The 20,960-nt window shown below is 38.8% G+C and overlaps 1 protein-coding gene across 3 annotated transcripts in view; it reads left to right on the plus strand.

Annotated features, from left to right (window-relative positions):
* The first annotated feature begins 10,669 nt into the window (after positions 1–10,669).
* Positions 10,670–20,960, plus strand: part of TASOR2 (transcription activation suppressor family member 2) — a 66,977-nt gene continuing 56,686 nt past the window's right edge. Inside the window, exon 1 of one of the 3 annotated variants that reach the window (XM_027121541.1) lies at positions 10,670–11,677. Coding sequence is in view for 1 of the 3 variants with exons in the window: in XM_027121542.1 (XP_026977343.1) it covers positions 11,617–11,677 (61 nt within the window). In the remaining 2 variants the exon portion in view is untranslated. The remainder of the gene's footprint in view (positions 11,678–20,960) is intronic. The other 2 variants (XM_027121542.1, XM_027121544.1) reach the window with 2 other exon arrangements.

A 20,960-nucleotide genomic window follows, 5' to 3' on the forward strand; every position in this document is an offset into this window, starting at 1 on the left:
TACCACTTGGAGTTCATTGAGCTTCCTGGATGTCTATATTATTATTTTTCCATCAATTTGGGGAGTTTTTAGCTATTATTTCTCCAAATATATTTTCTTCTCTGTTCTCTCTCCTCTCCTGCTACTCCCATTATACATAGGTTAATGTACTCTGAGTAGTATTCCATTGTATGTATGTACCATATCTTATTTATCCATTCATCTGTCGATGGACACTTAGGTTGCTTCCATGTCCTGGCTATTATAAATAGAGCTGCAATGAACATTGTGTTACATGACTCTTCTTGAATTATGATTTTCTCAGGGTATATGCCCAGTAGTGGGATTGCTGGGCCTTATGGTAGTTCTATTTTTAGTTTTTTAAGGAACCTCCATACTGTTCTCCATAGTGACTGCACCAATTTACATTCCCACCAAAAGTGCAAGAGGGTTCCCTTTTCTCCACACCCTCTCCAGCATTTATTGTTTGTGGATTTTTTTGATGATGGCCATTCTGACTGGTGTGAGATGATATCTCAATGTAGTTTTGATTTGCATTTCTCTAATGATTAATGATGTTGAGCATTCTTTCATGTGTTTCTTGGCAATCTGTATATCTTCTTTGTAGAAATGTCTGTTTAGGTCTTCTGCCCATTTTTGGATTGGGTTGTTTGTTTTTTTGATACTGAGCTGCATGAGCTGCTTGTAAATTTTGGAGATTAATCCTTTGTCAGTTGCTTCATTTGCAAATATTTTCTCCCATTCTGAGGGTTGTCTTTTCATCTTGTTTGTGTTTTCCTTTGCTGTGTAAAAGCTTTTAAGTTTCATCAGGTCCCATTTGTTTATTTTTGTTTTTATTTCCATTACTCTAGGAGGTGGGTCAAAAAGGATCTTGCTGTGATGTATGTCATAGAGTGTTCTGCCTATGTTTTCCTCTAAGAGTTTTATAGTATCTGCCCTTACATTTAGGTCTTTAATCCATTTTGAGTTTATTTTTGTGTATGTTGTTAGGGAGTGTTCTAATTTCACTCTTTACATTTAGCTGTCCAGTTTTCCCAGCACCACTTATTGAAGAGTCTGTCTTTTCTCCATTGTATATTCTTGCCTACTTTATCAAAGATAAGGTGACCATATGTGTGTGGGTTTATCTCTGGTCATTCTATCCTGTTCCACTATCTATTTCTGTTTTTGTGCCAGTACCATTCTGTCTTGATTACTGTAGCTTTGTAGTATAGTCGGAAGACAGGGAGCCTGATTCTTCCAGCTCCGTTTTTCTTTCTCAAGATTGCTTTGGCTCTTCGGGGTCTTTTGTGTTTCCATACAAATTGTGAAATTTTTTGTTCTAGTTCTGTGAAAAATGCCAGTGGTAGTTTGATAGGGATTGCATTGAATCTGTAGATTGCTTTGGGTAGTATAGTCATTTTCACAATATTGATTCTTCCAATCCAAGAACATGGTATATCTCTCCATCTATTTGTATCATCTTTGATTTCTTTCATCAGTGTCTTATAATTTTCTGCATACAGGACTTTTGTGTCCTTAGGTAGGTTTATTCCTAGGTATTTTATTCTTTTTGTTGCAATGGTAAATGGGAGTGTTTCCTTAATTTCTCTTTCAGATTTTTTTATCATTAGTGTATAGGAATGCAAGAGACTTCTGTGCATAAATTTTGTATCCTGCTACTTTACCAAATTCATTGATTAGCTCTAGTAGTTTTCTGGTAGCATCTTTAGTATTCTCTATGTATAGTTTCATGTCATCTGCAAACAGTGACAGCTTTACTTCTTACCCGATTTGGATTCCTTTTATTTCTTTTTCTTCTCTGATTGCTGTGGCTAAAAGTTCCAAAGCTATAAAACTATGTTGAATAATAGTGGTGAGAGTGGGCAACCTTGTCTTGCTCCTGATCTTAGTGGAAGTGGTTTCAGTTTTGCACCATTGAGACCAATGTTGGCTGTGGGTTTGTCATATATGACCTTTATTATGTTGAGGTAACTTCCCTCTCTGCCTACTTCCTGAAGGGTTTTTATCATAAATGGGTGTTGAATTTTGTCAAAAGCTTTCTCTGCATCTATTGAGATGATCATATGGTTTTTCTCTTTCAGTTTATTAATATGGTGTATCACATTGATTGATTTGTGTATACTGAAGAATCCTTGCATTTCTGGGATAAACCCCACTTGATCATGGTGTATGATCCATTTAATGTGCTCTTGGATTCTGTTTGCTAGTATTTTATTAAGGATTTTTGCATCTATGTTCATCAGTGATATTGGCCTGTAGTTTTCTTTCTTTGTGGCTTCTTTGTCTGATTTTGGTATCAGGATGATGGTGGCCTCATAGAATGAGTTTGGGAGTGTTCCTACCTCTGCTATATTTTGGAAGAGTTTGAGAAGGATAGGTGTTAGCTCTTCTCTAAATGTTTGATAGAATTTGCCTGTGCAGCCATCTGGTCTTAGGCTTTTGTTTGTTGGAAGATTTTTAATCACAGTTTCAATTTCAGTGCTTGTGATTGGTCTGTTCATATTTTCTATTTCTTCCTGGTTCAGTCTTGGAAGGTTGTGCATTTCTAAGAAATTGTCCATTTCTTCCAGGTTGTTCATTTTATTAGCTTATATTTGCTTGTAGTAATCTCTCATGATCCTTTCTATTGCTGCAGTGTCAGTTATTACTTCTCCTTTTTCATTTCTAATTCTATTGATTTGAGTCTTCTCCCTTTTTTTTCTTGATGAGTCTGGCTAATGGTTTATCCGTTCTGTTTATCTTCTCAAAGAACCAGCTTTTAGTTTTATTGACCTTTGCTATCGTTTCCTTCATTTCTTTTTCATTTATTTATGATCTGATCTTTATGATTCTTTCCTTCTGCTAGTTTTGGGGTTTTTTGGTTCTTCTTTCTCTAATTGCTTTAAGTGTAAGGTTAGGTTGTTTATTTGAGATTTTTCTTGTTTGTTAAGATAGGACTGCATTGCTATAAACTTCCCTCTTAGAACTGCTTTTGCTGCTTCCCATAAGTTTTGGGTCGTCGTGTTTTCATTGTCATTTGTTTCTAGGTATTTTTTGATTTCCTCTTTGATTTCTTCAGTGATATTTTGCTTATTAAGTAGTGTATTTTTAGCCTCCAAGTGTTTGTATTTTTTACAGGTTTTTTCCTGTAATTGATATGTAGTCTCATAGCACTGTGGTCAGAAAAGATACTTGATACCATTTCAGTTTTCTTAAATTTCCCAAGGCTTGATTTGTGACCCAAGATATGATCTATCCTAGAGAATGTTCCATGAGAACTTGAGAAGAAAGTGTATTCTGTTGTTTTTGGATGGAATGTCCTATAAATATCAATTAAGTCTATCTTGTTTAATGTAGCATTTAAAGCTTGTGTTTCCTTATTTATTTTCATTTTGGATGATTTGTCCATTGGTGAAAGTGGGGTGTTAAAGTCCCCTGCTATGATTGTGTTACTGTTGATTTCCCCTTTTATGGCTGTTAGTTTTTGCCTTATGTATTGAGGTGCTCCTATGTTGGGTGCATAAATATTTAGAATTGTTATATTTCTTCTTGGATTGATCCCTTGATCATTATGTAGTGTCCTTCTTTGTCTCTTGTAATAATAGTCTTTGTTTTAAAGTCTATTTTGTCTGATATGAGAATTGCTATTCCAGCTTTCTTTCAATTTCCATTTGCATGGAATATCCTTTTCCATCCCCTCACTTTCAGTCTGTATGTGTCCCTAGGTCTGAAGTGGGTCTCTTGTAGACAGCATATATACGGGTCTTGTTTTTGTATCCCTTCAGCCAGTCTATGTCTTTTGGTTGGATCATTTAATCCATTTACATTTAAGGTAATTATCGATATGTATGTTCCTATTACCATTTTTTAAATTGTTTTGGGTTTGTTATTGTAGGTCTTTTCCTTCTCTTGTGTTTCCTGCCTAGAGAAGTTCCTTTAGCATTTGTTGTAAAGCTGGTTTGGTGGTGCTGAATTCTCTTAGCTTTTGCTTGTCTGCAAAGGTTTTAATTTCTCCATCGAATCTGAATGAGATCCTTGCTGGGCAGAGTAATCTTGGTTGTAGGTTTTTTCCCTTTCATCAATTTAAATATGTCTTGCCACTCCTTCCTGGCTTGCAGAGTTTCTGCTGAAAGATCAGCTGTTTACCGTATGGGGATTCCCTTGTATGTTATTTGTTGTTTTCCTTTGCTGCTTTTAATATTTTTTCTTTGTATTTAACTTTTGATAGTTTGATTAATATGTGTCTTGGCGTGTTTCTCTTTGGATTTATCCTGTATGGGACTCTCTGTGCTTCCTGGACTTGATTGACTATTTCTTTTCCCATATTAGGGAAGTTTTCAACTATAATCTCTTCAAATATTTTCTCAGTCCCTTTCTTTTTCTCTTCTTCTTCTGGGACCCCTATAATTTGAATGTTGCTGTCTTTAATGTTGTCTCAGAGGTCTCTGAGACTGTCCTTAATTCTTTTCATTCTTTTTTCTTTATTCTGCTCTGCAGTAGTTATTTCCACTATTTTATCTTCCAGGTCACTTATCTGTTCTTCCACCTCAGTTATTCTGCTATTGATCCCTTCTAGAGAATTTTTAATTTCATTTATTGTGTTGTTCATCATTGTTTGCTTGCTCTTTAGTTCTTCTAGGTCTTTGTTAAATGTTTCTTGTATTTCTCTGTTCTATTTCCAAGATTTTGGATCATCTTTACTATCATTCTGAATTCTTTTTCAGGTAGACTGCCTATTTCCTCTTCATTTGTTAGGTCTGGTGGGTTTTTACCTTGCTCCTTCATCTGCTATGTGTTTCTCTGTCTTCTCATTTTGTTTACCTTACTGTGTTTGGGGTCTGCTTTTCACAGACTGCAGGTTAGTAATTCCCATTGTTTTTGGTGTGTGCCCCCAGTGGCTATGGTTGGTTCAGTGGGTTGTGTAGGCTTCCTGGTGGAGGGGACTAATGCCTGTGTTCTGGTGGATGAGGCTGGATCTTGTCTTTCAGGTGGGCAGGTCCACATCTGGTGGTGTGTTTTGGGGTGTCTGTGACCTTATTATGCTTATAGGCAGCCTCTCTGCTAATGGGTGGGGTTGTGGTCCTGTCCTGCTAGTTGTTTGACACAGGGTGTCCAGCACTGTAGCTTGCTGGTCATTGACTGGAGCTGGGTCTTGGCATTGAGATGGAGATCTCTGGGAGATTTTTGCCATTTGATATTACGTGGAGCTGGGACGTCTCTGGTGGACCGATGTCCTGAACTTGGCTCTCCCACCTCAGAGGCACTGCCCTGATGCCTGGCCAGAGCACCATGAGCCTGTCATCCACACGGCTCAGAATAAAAGGGAGAAAAAAAGAAAGAAAGAAAAAAAAAAGAAAATAACGTTATTTAAAATAAAAAAATATTAAGAAAAAATTTTAAAAGTAATAAAAAAAAGAAAGAAGAGAGCAACCAAACCAAATAACAAATGCACCAATGATAACAGGCACTAAAAACTATACTAAAAAAAAGAAGAAAAAAAACCGGACAGACAGAACCCTAGGACAAATGGTAAAAGCAAAGCTACACAGACAGAATCACACACAGAAGCATACACACACACATTAACAAAAAAAGAAAAAGGGGAAAAAAATATATATCATTGCTCCCAACATCCACCTCCTCAAGTTATGATGATTTGTTGTCTATTCAGGTATTCCACAGAGGCAGGGTACATCAAGTTGATTTTGGAGATTTAATCCGCTGCTCCTGAGGCTGCTGGGAGAGATTTCCCTTTCTCCTCTTTGTTCGCACAGCTCCTGGGATTCAGCTTTGGATTTGGCCCTGCCTGTGCGTGTAGGTCGCCTAAGGGCGTCTGTTCTTCGCTCTGACAGGACGGGGTTAAAGGAGCAGCTGATTCGGGGGCTCTGGCTCTCTCAGGCTGGGGAGAGGAGGGGTACGGATGTGGGGTGAGCCTGCAGCGGCAGCGGCTGGTGTGACGCTGCACCAGCCTCAGGCGCGCCGTGCATTCTCCCGGGGAAGTTGTCCCTGGATCACGGGACCCTGGCAGTGGCGGGCTGCACAGGCTCCTGGGAGGGGAGGTGTGGAGAGTGACCTGTGCTTGCACACAGGCTTCTTGGTGGCTGCAGCAGCAGCCTTAGCGTCTCATGCCCATCTCTGGGGTCTGCGCTGTTAGCCGCGGCTCGCGCCCGTCTCTGGAGCTCCTTTAAGCGGAGCTCTGAATCCCCTCTCCTCGCACACCACGAAACAAAGAGGCAAGAAAAAGTCTCTTGCCTTTTCGGCAGCTCCAGACTTTTTCCCGGACTCCCTCCTCGCTAGCTGTGGCGCACTAGTCCCTTCAGGCTGTGTTCACGCAGCCAACCCCAGTCCTCTGCCTGGAATCCAACCTCCGAAGCCCGAGCCTCAGCTCCCAGCCACAGCCCGCCCCAGCGGGTGAGCAGACAAGCCTCTCGGGCTGGTGAATGCCGGTCGGCACTGGTCCTCTGTGCGGGAATCTCTCCACTTTGCCCTGTGCACCCCTTTTACTGCGCTCTCCTTCGCAGCTCTGAAGCTTCCCCCCTAAGCAACCCGCAGTCTCCGCCAGTGAAGGGGCTTCCTAGTGTGTGGAAACCTATCCTCCTTCACAGCTCCCTCCCAGTGGTGCAGGTCCCGTCCCTATTCTTTTGTCTCTGTTTTTTCTTTTTTTTTTTGCCCTACCCAGGTACGTGGGGACTTTCTTGCCATTTGGGAGGTCTGAGGTCTTCTGCCAGCGTCCAGTAGGTGTTCTGTAGGAGTTGTTCCAGATGTAGATGTATTTCTGATGTATTTGTGGGGAGGAAGGTGATCTCCACGTCTTACTCTTCTGCCATCTTGAAGCCTCTTTTTCCTTTTTCTTTATTGTTTATGCTGTTTTTCAGCTTGATCAATAATCTCTATTGATCTATATTCAAGCTTGCTAATTCTTTCTTCTTCCAGTTCTAATCACTGTTGAGTCCCTCTAGGTGTTTTTATTTCAATTATTTTACTTTTCAACTCCACACTTTCCATTTGGCTCTTTTTTGTAATTTCTCTTTGTTTTTTTTAGAATTGGTTTCATAATTTCGCTTTATTGATATTCTTCATTTGATGTGATATTGTCAACATATCTTTCCTTACTTCTTTTATCACACTTTCCTTTAGTCTGTTGAACATGTTTATAATGGCTACTTTGAAGTCTTTCTTTCTTAAATACAATTTTAGTCACTCTCACAAGAGTTTCTGTTGCTTGCTTTTTTCAGTGCATGGTCATACTTTTCTGTTTTCTTTTCATGACTCATAATTTTTGGTTGGAAGCTGAACATTTATGTAATAAATTGCCACAACTCTGTGTGCTGTTCTCCCCTCACCCCTTGGGGCCTTGTTACTGTTATTTGCTTATTTATTTGCTCAGTGACTCACTGGATTATTTTGGTGGTATCTATTTCCTCAAACACACAGTGTTAAGCTTCTGCTGTTTCTCCTTGGGGCTTTGGGAGAAAGCCCACAGTCACCCTGCTGTGACAGTGGTATTGGTAGAGCTCTATTCCTCTAAAATAGATATTCTTAATAACTCTATATCTATTAATGAAATAAAATTTGTACTTAAAAAAACTCCCTATAAAGAAAATACAGGTCCCTAATGACTTCACTGATTAATTCTATTAAACATTTTTGGAAGAAATAATACCTATTTTAATCAGAGTATTTTGGAAATTAAAAGATGAGGGAATACTTACCAACTCATTCTGTGAAGCTAGAGTTACCCTCATACCAAAACTAAGATATCACAAGAAAAGTAAACTGTGGACCAATATCTCTCATGAACATACATGCCAAAATCCTTAACAAAATATAGCAATTCATGTCCAGTAATATAGAGAAAGGATAATGCATCCTAAGTAAATTTGGTTCATCCCAGGAATTCAAGGTTGGATGAACATTTGAAAATAATGTAATTCATCATACTAGTAGATTAAAAAAAACTATATAATCCTCTCAATAGATGCAGACAAAATTCAACATTCATTTATGATAAAAGCTCTCAAAAACTAGGAATAAAAGGGCAAATCCTCAACCTAAAAAAGGACAGAAAACACCAAAGGTAACATTATACTTAATGGTGAAATATTGAATGCTTTCCCCATAGATCAATAATAAGATGTTTGCTCTCACCTCTTATATTCAATATTGCATTTGAGGACTTAACCAATGCAATAGGAAAAAAAATACAGATTGGAAACAAAGAAAAGTATTTTTATTTGCAATCAACATGTTTGTCTTAGAAAAATCTTAAGGAATGCACACACATACACACACACAAATAGCTATTAGATCTAATTAGTGAGTTTAGCAAGTTGCAGGATATAAGGTTGCTATGGGAACATCATTTGTATTTCTATATACTAGCAATAAGCCATTATAAATTAAAATTTCAAAATACCATAAAAATATGAAGAGATAAATATAACAAAATGTGCACAAGACCTGAACACTGGAAAACATAGATGTTGCCTAGAGAAAATATGAGAGACCTAAATAAATAGAGATATCATGTTCATGAATTCAAAGGTAGAATATTGAGATGTTAATTCTCTCCAAATTGATCTATGTATTAAACACAATCCCAGGCAATATCCTAGAAGCTGTGGGTTGTTTGTTTTTTTTTGATTTGTTTGTTTTTGTGTGTGTATATGTGTTTTGAGGTAGAAAATAAACTGATTCTAAAATTTATACAGAAATTCAAATGACTTAGAATAGCCAAAACTATTCAAATATTGGAAAAAGAACAAAGTTGGAGGCAATGCAAATTCAAACCATATGACACCCTTCAGAGTAACTAAAGTTAAAAAATATTGACCAAGATGTAGAGAAACTAGAATTCTCATAGATTTCTTGTGGAAATATAACTTTGTAAAACCAATTTGCAAGAAGTTTGACTTTATCTATTAAAGCTGAACATATGCCTTCTTTATTGCCACAATAATGCTGTATAATAGACCACCCGAGGCTCAGTGACTTAGGACAACAGCATTAATTCTCATACTCACCAATCTTTGGGATGTCTAAGTTTATGCTAATCTAAGATTGGTTTGGCCTGCAGGTTGGATTCACATCTGCTCCATATGTGCTTATTCTGAGGGCCCAGACTGAAGGGGCAACAGCTACATGAGACTATGGTCTCCTCGTGTGCATCACCTGCACTCAGGAGCCAAATCAAACTATGCAAGCACACAAGACTCCTGCATATATCATGTCTGCTAATATTCTATCAGCCAAAAGCATTCATATGACCAAGGACAATATCAATGGGGTAGAAAAGCAAACCTGACCAACAGTAAAAGAGGGAAGGGAATAAATATTTGCTGAAGCAAAAAGTCCAAATCATCATGTCCAGCACGTCCAGCATGTAATACACCCAACATAAATGATGCCCAAGTGTACAGAGATGTGAATAAGAAAGTTCAGGGCTTCCCTGGTGGCGCAGTGGTTGAGAGTCCACCTGCCGATGCAGGGGACATGGGTTCGTGCCCTGGTCCGGGAAGATCCCACATGCTGCGGAGCGGCTAGGCCCATAAGCCATGGCCGCTGAGCCTGCACGTCCAGAGCCTGTGCTCCGCAGTATTATTCATCATAGCCAAGAACTGGAAATAATGCAAATGTCTATCAACAGTAAAATAGATAAAGAAAATGTACTACACCCACCCCTATATATATAGCAATGAAAATGAAAGAATTGTGTACACAAAAACATGAGTCTCACAGTGTTACTCCAAAGAAACCAGGCACAAACCCATTCAGTTTATATAAAGTTCAAACCACAAGCAAAACTAAATGATAAAGTTTAGGGATGCATATTTAGGCAGCAAACCTACTAAGAAAGGAAAGGAAGAGATTACCATGGAAGTTAGATTCGTTGTTAGGTTTGATGGTAGGTAAGGGGAGTGGGTATTGATCCATAGGTGGCGCAAGAAGGAACTTCTGGGTTTTTGGCAATGTTCTATTTCTTGACCAGGGTGGTGGTTTCATGAATATTTGCTTTGTGATAAACCAGGGAGTTGTACATACTGGTTTTATGTACTTTGAAAACATCGGCTGTACCTCAGTCTCTGCTTCTACAGCCAACCTTCCGCAGTTCTTGAACACAATTTCATGTCTAGGACTTTTGTACTTACTTTGTCTTCTGCTTGGAAAGTTCTTCCTCCTCATCTTCCAAGAACTAATTTGGTCTGTTTTTATCACTGAGGTTTGACCTCAAATGTCCCTTATTCAGTGAGACGTTGTAGCTCTGCCTCTTCTGCTCCGGCCTCCAGCCTCCAACCCCATCCTCAGCATTTCTGGCTTGTTTTCACTGCAGTATTATTAAGTTCTGTTCTGGTGGTGGTGGTGGTGTTACTTGTTACTGTTTGTCATCCACCTCCAGAATAAGCTCCACTCTGTGCAGGTCCTTATCTGGCTTATTCATGACTGTAATCTTAGTGCCTAATTCAGCACCTGGCCACAGTAAACAATAAAAGATGCTACTGAATGAGTAAATTATTCTATTCCCATAGTGTGGCCCAGTGTCTGGCTCACGGTTAAGTGCATCACCTAGTATCTCTGATTGGTATAAGTAATGCTATTTGTGGTAACAGCATTGCTATAGTAATGCTATTCCCTTAACTCTGCATGGAATAGAAACTTCTAGTGGTGTTTTCCTAGGGAACCCACCACATAAACAAATGTTACATGGATCAACGTTTATTAAATTACTACAAAGGCGTGATTTCGTAAACGTCGCTTTTGGGCAAGACAAGACAAGCAACGCTGCGGCAGCTGTAGCAGGAGACTCAAGGAGGTATATACTCCCAACGGTGAGGCGAAAGACGCCCGCAAACACATTCAAGGCCGTGATGGCCGCGCCTCCGCGGTTCCCCTTGCGCGCCTTCCGCTTCCGGTAACGCGTCAGCCCCGCGAGACGCCCCGCTCCGCCCGCCGGGCAACCGCGCCCGCCAGAATCCTTTGTCCAATCCCGGGCCGCGCCGCGGGCTCGCGCCTGCGTAGAGGAGAGAGGTGAGCGCCGCGTGGACGACGGCCGCAGCTCGCGCCTGCGCGTCGGCTTCTCCCCAGCGATTGGCTCCTGCCTCCTAGGGACGCCACAGTTCAGTTTTCACTTTCTCTCCCCCCATCTCCGCTTCCTGTGGGCGTGGGGTTTTACTTCCGGGTTCCAGCGTCAGTCACTGAGAAAGTCGACTTGTTACCTCAGGTGGTGGGGAGTTTCAGCGTTCGTGCCTTCCTATGACCCTCTGGGGCAGGAGCAGCGTTTGGCTGACGAGCGCGGCGAGGTCTGCAGGCTCCGAGCCTGGACTCCGGTCCCGCGTCACTCCCGCCGGCGCCTCGGAGCCGCCCCGCGACGCCCGGGCGGCGTTCTTGGCACAAGGGCGGAGAGGAAGGACTGTTTGCGACGTGGAGGGTCCCGCGCGCTGCTGACGAGCCTGTGCGAACGCGGGCCCTGTGGAACCGGGAGGAGGGGAGTCCCTGCAAGGGGCGGCCCGAAGGCTCCCCGGCCCGGGGAGTTGGCCCGGGCGCGGCTGGTTGGCAGGGTCCGACGGGATCTGTCACGCTTGGCCTCGAGGGCCTGAGGGGAGGAAGCGCGTGTGGAGGCGCGGACAGCATTTTAGCATGGGGAGGAAACTGAACGCTGATCTTCGGTCCGCGGGGGCGGCGGCGGCGCACAGGACAGGTGAGACTGCCTCTCGTGAACGCCCACCCAGAGGGCAGGCGAGAGGAGCCCGTCCTCCGGGGCCGAGTGCCCGGCGTGGCCGCTCGGGCTGTGCGGGGTTCGTTGTTGTCATTTTATTTTTTAATGAAAAATTGAGTTCCAGTCGACTTTGCATGCTTCTCATGGATGCTGAGTTGACTCACGCGTTCTTGCCTGGTAGCGCTGCTCTGGGTGGGAGGGGCGGGGGTCGGAGGTTTTCAGAATCGCTTTTGCTTTGCTGCTTCGGCTCTGACTCCACCTGTGGCCGCTTTCAGCTGCTAACACACCGATCTTCACCTGTTTCTAGTCAGTCAGCGTCTTCCAGGTGTGTAAGGCGTCAGAATTCCTGTTTCCCCTTTCGGAGGTGGAAAGTGTAGGGTGGTTCAGCACTTCCTTTGAGTTGCCTGTGAGAGGACCGCTGCATCCTCGTGGACGTTGTAAGAAGTAGCCAGCTGAAGCTTTCTTTGCTCCTTGGGTTGGGACTGGCAGTGAAGTACTTTTCTAAGGATTCTTGGTGAAGTCTGCACCTCCGCTTTCCTTCTGCATAGACTTCATTGGCCGTGTGTGACCTTTTCTTTTTTAAAGTAGGCATAGAAGAGGTCTTTCCCCAGGGAGGGTCATTTAGCTGAAAACCGAAGTAGCGCGTCGTCGTAGGTTGGTCCATTCAACCCAGCAGTTGGTCTGAAGGTGGCATCAAGCAGCATTTGTGGGAGAACGTGGCACATTAACCTCAAAATTGGGGGGAAGATCCTTTGAAAATCCTCAAGTTTCTCTTAATCACCACTTGTCTATTTGAAATCCATATATTTAAATACACCTCTTTTACCCTTTATTCTCCCTGTAAGGTAAAATTAGAACAGTAAGGTTTTTGAAAATATATTCCAGACGTTAAGTGCTGTGCAAGCATACGGTGTTATTGCAGTAACGTTGGTGATCCAAGGGCCCACGGTGTTCCCCTGAAAAAGCATTAGAAGGGGAAAGGGGTTTGGATATATTTAATATTATAGGCTATGAGATTGGTAGTAAGCCTACTCAGGAGGTTTATAACAAAGCTGCTATTCCTTAATAGTGTAAAAATACTTTTCTGTTGAAAAACTGCCTTCTAGAACCGGATAGCTCTATACAGTATACTCAGTACAACAGTAAATAACTCATACTGGAGAAATATTAAAAGTGACACAGTGTTCACAACTATTTTAAGGAAGACAAAGAACAGTGTTTGAAATTTTGTGTTTTCAGGACATTTGTCCAAGTGTAACCAGTTCTTTTTTAAAAAGAGCTGTATCAGGAGCATCTCCTGTAATCCAGACATAGTTGCTTAAATGAATTAAAATCTGCAAAGTGTCTAAAAACTTAACTGAGACGTAGTGTTTGTTAAATAAATGCAGTGTGATATATCTACTTAGTGTAATTAAATAGATATGGCATCTATTTGTCAAATGAGTCTTTCATTCCTCTACTGATGGACGTTTAAATTATTTTCAAGTTTTCCCTTATAACTAAAATGCTGCAGTGATTTTTTTGCCATTATAAGCAGTGTTTCATGTGCTCATCATAGTATTTCTATGAATCGTAGACTTGATTGCTTCTGAGAATGATGGATAATAATGGTATTAAATTACCCTCAAATGATTGTACCTTTTTATATTCACTTTCTCAAAAGATGTGTTTTATCTCCCCACTAGCCAGCACCGGATGGTAATATTTTACTAATTTTCTAATAGTTGAAATAACATCTCATTTAAATGTTTATCTTCCTTGGGTAGTAGGAAAATTAAGCATTTTTGGCCAGGTCATATACTTTGCTGATTTTTTTTTTTAATTGAGTTCTGAATTTTCTTCTTTTCTTTGACTCATTTATCTACTACCACACTGTTTTAATTATTGTAGCTTTATAACATAGTTTGGTACTTTCTTTTGAAAAAAGTTTTGGGCTCTTCTTTTGCATTTTTCTTCCAGATGAAATTTAAAATCATCTTTTCAAGTTCTATAGAAAATCTTGTTGGGATAGATATTGTTTGTGATTGCATTGAATTTATAGATTAATTTGAAAAGAGACATTCTTTTGAGTTTTTCCTTCTAAGAGGATAGGTATGTCTCCTTGTTTCTTCTGTTAAAATTTTTGTTGTGAAATATACCATTTGTATATACTGTTTTAAAAAACAAAAACAAAAAACTGTATCTGTGTACTCTGCTTAATAGACCATCACAAGTACCTTAGAAGCCTTTGGTGTGTGCCTTTCTCCAGAAACAAAGGATTCTCTGCCCCCATCACCATGGTCATCCTGAATTTTGTGTTAATTATCCCTTTGCTTTTCTTTACAGTTTTATCAACCATATATGTATCCTTAACCAACATATTGTTTACTTTCACCTGTTTTTGAACTTTAAGTAGAATCATATTGTGTACTCTGTGAATTACTTTCGTTAAACGTTATGTTTCTGAGATCCATCCCTGTTGAAGCATGTACCTATAGCTCAATTCAGAAACTTGAGGACTCCTTCACAGTTCTAGGAAGTATTGAGGACCACAAAGATCCTTTGCTTATGTGGATTATATCATATTAGATATTAAAACCAACCAATTTTAAACGTAGATGTTGGTATATTTACATATACCATTAAGCATATGGTTTATTGCTTATAGATTTGTATACCTCTAAAAAATACTACTACTAATAATAGTAAACCTACTACATCTTAAACAACATTTTTAATGAAAAATAACTATGTTCCAACACCCAAAATAAGTTAGTGGCAAGAGTGTTTTTGTTTTATGTTTTCGCAAATATATTTAATGACTGGAGTCTCATGTTTGCTTCTGCATTCAGTTAGTTGCAATATACTGTTTTAGTTGAAGTATATGAAAAAATCCGGCCTCACTAAGCTGTATGTTTAGAAGAGGGAGGAATATTTTAATATTCTTTTAAATAGTTATCTTTTTCTTTAATACTCATCAAAACCTAATAGTTTCTTAACGGTTAGCTGAAATATAGAGTTTGGAATCAATGAACTCAAACTATGCGATATTAAAACCTATTGGTCTAGCTTGCATTTTTTTAACATCTTTATTGGAGTATAATTGCTTTATAATGGTGTGTTAGTTTCTTCTTTATAACAGAGTGAACCAGCTATACATATACATATATCCCCATATCTCCTCCCTCTTGCATCTCCCTCCCACACTCCCTATCTCACCCCTCTAGGTGGTCACAAAGCACCGAGCTGATCTCCCTGTGCTATGCAGCTGCTTCCCACTAGCTATCTATGTTACATTTGGTAGTATATATAAGTCCATGCCACTCTCTCACTTCATCCCAGCTTACCCTTCCCCCTCCCCGTGTCCTCAAGTCCATTCTCTACCTCTGCATCTTTATTCCTGTCTTGCCCCTAGGTTCTTCAGAACTTTTTTTAAAAAAAACTCCATATATATGTGTTATTGTACAGTATTTGTTTTTCTCTTTCTGACTTACTTCACTCTGTATGACAGACTCTAGGTCCATCCACCTCACTACAAATAACTCAGTTTTGTTTCCTTCTGTGGCTGAGTAATATTCCATTGTATATATGTGCCACTTCTTTATCCATTCATCTGTCAGTGGACACTTAGGTTGCTTCCATGTCCTGGCTATTGTAAACAGAGCTGCAGTGAACATTGTGGTACATGACTCTTTTTGAATTATGGTTTTCTCAGGTATATGCCCAGTAGTGGGATTGCTGGGTCGTATGGTAGTTTTATTTTTAGCTTTTTAAGGAACCTCCATACTGTTCTCCATAGTGGCTGTATCAATTTACAGTCCCACCAACAGTGCAAGAGGGTTCCCTTTTCTCCACACCCTCTCCAGCATTTATTGTTTGTAGATTCTTTGATGATGGCCATTCTGACTGGTGTGAGGTGATACCTTACTGTAGTTTTGATTTGTATTTCTCTAATGATTAATGATGTTGAGCATCCTTACATGTGTTTGTTGGCAATCTGTATATCTTCTTTGGAGAAATGTCTATTTAGGTCTTCTGTCCACTTTTGGATTGGGTTGTTTGTTTTTTTGATACTGAGCTGCTTGTAAATTTGGAGATTAATCCTTTGTCAGTTGCTTCATTTGCAAATATTTTCTCCCATTCTGAGGGTTGTCTTTTCATCTTGTTTGTGTTTTCCTTTGCTGTGTAAAAGCTTTTAAGTTTCATCAGGTCCCATTTGTTTATTTTTGTTTTTATTTCCATTACTCTAGGAGGTGGGTCAAAAAGGATCTTGCTGTGATGTATGTCATAGAGTGTTCTGCCTATGTTTTCCTCTAAGAGTTTTATAGTGTATGACCTTACATTTAGGTCTTTAATCCATTTTGAGTTTATTTTTGTTTATGGTGTTAGGGAGTGTTCTAATTTCCTTCTTTTACATGTAGCTGTCCAGTTTTTCCCAGCACCACTTATTGAAGAGGCTGTCTTTTCTCCATTGTATATTCTTGCCTCCTTTATCAAAAATAAGGTGACCATATGTGTGTGGGTTTATCTCTTGGTTTTCTGTCCTGTTCCATTGATCTATATTTCTGTTTTTGTGCCAGTACCATACTGTCTTGATTACTGTAGCTTTGTAGTATAGTCTGAAGTCACGGAGCCTGATTCCTTGAGCTCCGTTTTTCTTTCTCAAGATTGCTTTGGCTCTTCGGGGTCTTTTGTGTTTCCATACAAATTGTGAAATTTTTTGTTCTAGTTCTGTGAAGAATGCCATTGGTAGTTTGATAAGGATTGCATTGAATCTGTAGATTGCTTTGGGTAGTAGAGTCACTTTCACAATGTTAATTCTCCCAATCCACGAACATGGTATATCTCTCCATCTGTTGGTATCATCTTTAATTTCTTTCATCAGTGTCTTATAGTTTTCTGCATACAGGTCTTTTGTGTCCTTAGGTAGGTTTATTCCTAGGTATTTTATTCTTTTTGTTGCAGTGGTAAATGTGAGTGTTTCCTTAATTTCTCTTTCAGATTTTTTATCATTAGTTTATAGGAATGCAAGAGATTTCCGTGCATAAATTTTGTATCCTGCTACATTACCAAATTCACTGATTAGCTCTAGTAGTTTTCTGGTAAAGTATTTAGGATTTTCTGTAGTATTATGTCATCAGCAGACAGTGACAGCTTTGCTTCTACTTTTCTGGTTTGGATTCCTTTTATTTCTTCTTCTTCTCTGATTGCTGTGGCTAAAACTTCCAAAACTGTGTTGAATAATAGTGGTGAGAGTGGGCAACCTTGATTTGTTACTGATCTTAGAGGAAATGGTTTCAGTTTTTCACCATTGAGAACGATGCTGTCTGTGGGTTTGTCATATATGGCCGTTATTATGTTGAGGTAAGTTCTCTCTGTGCCTACTTTCTGGAGGGTTTTTATCATAAATGTGTGTTGAATTTTTTCAGAAGCTTTTTCTGCATCTATTGAGATGGTCATATGCTTTTTCTCCTTCAATTTGTTAATATGGTGTATCACATTGATTGCTTTTTGTATATTGAAGAATCCTTGCATTCCTGGGATAAACCCCAGTTGATCATGGTGTATGATCCTTTTAATGTGCTGTTGGATTCTGTTTGCTAGTATTTTGTTGAGGATTTTTACATCTATATTCATCAGTGATATTGGCCTGTAGTTTTCTTTCTTTGTGACATGTTTGTCTGGTAGCTTGCACTTTAAAGGGATCTTTCACCCATGCATTGGTCATGAGGAAGATACTAGTTCACTGAATTATGTAGATTTCCCAAATGATGGCACATTTCAATATATAATACCAAAAACTCACTTACATTATCATCACCACTTTGGGAACCACTCCTGTGATTCATTCGTTTTTGTTGAAGTATAATAATCTACTCTAAGAATATATTATACGTTTATCCATTTTATTCTTTATGAACATATTGGTTATTTCCAACATTTGGGCTATTATAATTAGCGGAGCCATAAATGTTCTCAGTCATCTCCAAGTGCATATACACAGTACTGTTGATCGGGCATATTTGTAGTGGAAATGCTAGATCCATTGGGAGGATATTTGCATGTTCAATTTCATTAGATAATATCTAACTTTTCCCAGATGGTGATTCTGATTTATACTCCACCAGTTGTGAATGAAACCTCCCTTTGCTCTCCATTCTCTCTACGTATGGCATTGTCCAACTTTTAAAATCTTTGCTGGTCTGGTAGAAGTGAAATGATATATTACTGTGGTTTTAAACTGCATTTCTCTGATTACTTAAAAGAAACTCAGGGTCTGTTTTCTACAGGCTGCTTGTTTTTTCTTACTAATATCTACGAATTAAAATGAAATATGTTATATATACTAGTTGATGAACTCTTCCTGTTGCTAAAAAAGTTACTAGGATCATTTATTTAAACAATTTAAAAACATGTAAAGGCATGTTTTAGTCTTTCTTCCCTGTACCTGTCCAGCTCATTCCCCCAGTGTATTTTTTTATATTCCTCCTTCTTACTCTAATTTCTGCTATTATGCTCCTTATTTTCCTCCACTTTTCAGTATATTCTAGAAGTCTTCACAAATAAGTATAGACGAAGCATACTCATTCTATAGAGTAGGAAAAGCAGTTTTCTACTTTGTGGCTGTACCAGTTTTACCTAATCTGTAGTAGATAGAGTATTTGATATTTTTCTAATCTTTTGCTATTAAAAAAAAACAAAACAGTGGTGCATGGAGTAACTTTGTAGAGTTGTCATTTTGTATGTGAGATTTCTATAGTTAATTTCCAAAACTGATTGTTGGGTCAATATGTAAATGCTTTTGAAATTTTGGTAAATATTGCCAAATTGCTTTTCCTTGGATTTTGCACTCTTACCTGCAGTATACCTAAGTGACTATTTTTCCTAAAACCTCGCCTCATGGAATATGCTTATAAATTTATAGGTTTTGATAGTGTGATCAGTGAAAAGTGGTATCAGTTTATTTGAATTTACATTTTCTTGGACCGTTTGAGCATCTTTATATATGCTTAAAGGTCTTTCCCCCCTCTTTTTTTGTACTAACTGTTCATATCCTTTGTCCATTTTTCTGTTTTTTATTGGGTTGTTGAACTTTGGGACTTCTTTACATACTCTAGGTACTAATCTTTTGATAGTTAAGTAGGTTGCAAATTCTTTTTCTCTTTGTGGTGCTAGTAATTCTTAATTTTAAACATTTTTATTTCATGTCTGTATATTTAGAATTGTTATTTGTGGGTAGTTTGGAGTATAGCTGTAATTTTAACTTTTTTCACATATGGATAACCAGTTGTGGTAGAAATTACCATTGAATCCACTTGGGTTTGAAGTTTTGGTGGTGGCAGATTCTTGACTAGTGATTTAATTTTTTTAATAGTAGCAGGATTACTTAGATTCTTAAAGAAAATTATGTCAGTTTTGGTAAATTAGATTTTTTCTAGGACTCTGTCCATTTTGTCTAAATTTGTAATATTTATTGGTACAGGGTTGTTAAAAGTGCCCTCTTCCTATTTTTAATGTGTGAAGAATGTGTAATTATGTCTCCTTTTTTCATTTCTGATACTGCATACTTCTGTTCCCAACTCCCCTCCTCCTTTTCTATTAATTCATCTTGCCTGTAGTTTATCATCTATCTTATTAGTCTTTTCAGTGAATCCTTTTTTAGCTTTGTGATTATCTCTATCATGTATTTGTTTTTATTTTTTAATTCTTTTTTTATTAATTTATTTGTTTATATTTTATACTCAGCTGCGTTGGGTCTTTGTTGCTGTGTGCGGGCTGTTTCTAGTTGCGGTGAGATGGGACTACTCTTCGTTGTGGTGTGCAGGCTTCTCATTGCGGTGGCTTCTCTTGTTGCGGAGCACAGGCTCTAGGCTCTCAGGCTTCAGTAGTTGTGGCATGTGGGCTCAGTAGTTTGGCTTGCAGACTCAGTAGTTGTGGCACATGGGCTTAGTTGCTCCGCAGCATGTGGGATCTTCCCAGACCAAGGCTTGAACCTGTATCCCCTGCATTGGCAGGTAGATTCTTAAGCACTGAGCTACCAGGGAAGTCTTATCATATATTTCTTTTTGTGTTTATTTTTTGTTTTTTCATTTATTAAACTATTTTTGAGATAGCTATAGATTTGTATGCATGTGTATGCTTTAGATATGCTCATTTTAAAGAGCATCAGTTGGAATTTTAATGCAATTTTCAAACATTTTTAGCTGGGATATATAGCCTATTTACATTTGCTGCAGTTGCTCTTATTTTTGCTTTCTATTTGTCCTGGCTGTTTTATATTTCTTTTTTCTCCTTTTTTGTTATTTTTTTTAAAATAGCTATTTAATATCTTATTTCATTTTCCCCATATATTATTTCAGAAGTTTTATACTTTTTTCTCTTTTTATAGTTATCCTAGAAATATCATGCATCCTTGACTTTTCAAAATCTAAAAATAACCAGTAGGGCTTCCATGGTGGCGCAGGGGTTGGGGGTCCGCCTGCTGATGTAGGGGACGCGGGTCCGTGCGCCGGTCCGGGAGGATCCCACGTGCCGCAGAGCGGCTGGGCCCGTGGGCCATGGCCGCTGGGCCTGCGCGTAGAGGGCAACAGTAGAGGCCACGGTGGTGAGAGGCCCGTGTACCGCAAAAAAAAAAATTTTTTTAATAATAAAAATAAAATAACCAATATCTTTACCTTCCTCTTAGATAATACAAGAACCTTAGTAGTTTAATTTTATTCAGCCCCTCATGACTTAACATGTTATTATTATGTAGTTTAATTTTTTTTTAATATTCTTATAAGACAGAAGGAGACCTGTTTAGAATTGTTATTGTGTCTTGCAGTCAGTCCTTTTTTATATTTCCCACATTTTTGCTACTTTCTCTATTATTCATTGATTGTTTTATCTTTTAGACCATCCACCTAGGGCCATTTTCCTTCTGCTTAAAGTCTATCCTTTAGAATAGATGAACTTTCTTAGTTTGTGTTTACCTGAAAATGTCTTTGTTTCACCATCACTTAAGGAAGATGTTTTTGCTAAATATAGCAGTTTAGGTTGGCAATTATTTTCTTGTAGCAATTTGAAGATCTCATTCCTCTGTCTTTTGGTTTCCATTATTGCTATTGAAAAGTCACCTGTCAGTCTTTCAGTTCCTTGTCTCTGGCTGCTTTAATATTTTTCCCTTTGTTTTTAGCTTTCTGCTGTTTCACTGTATCTATATTTATCTTGCTTGGGTTTATTTGGCTTTTTTAAGTCTGTAAATTGGAGGTGTTTTGAAATGTGTTTATTGACTTATTCATAACTC

Source organism: Aethalodelphis obliquidens, unplaced genomic scaffold, assembly GCF_003676395.1.
Source record: "Aethalodelphis obliquidens isolate GAN/ISIS:26980383/991018 unplaced genomic scaffold, ASM367639v1 scaffold23, whole genome shotgun sequence".
In the NCBI taxonomy this organism is placed as follows: Eukaryota; Metazoa; Chordata; class Mammalia; order Artiodactyla; family Delphinidae; genus Aethalodelphis; species Aethalodelphis obliquidens.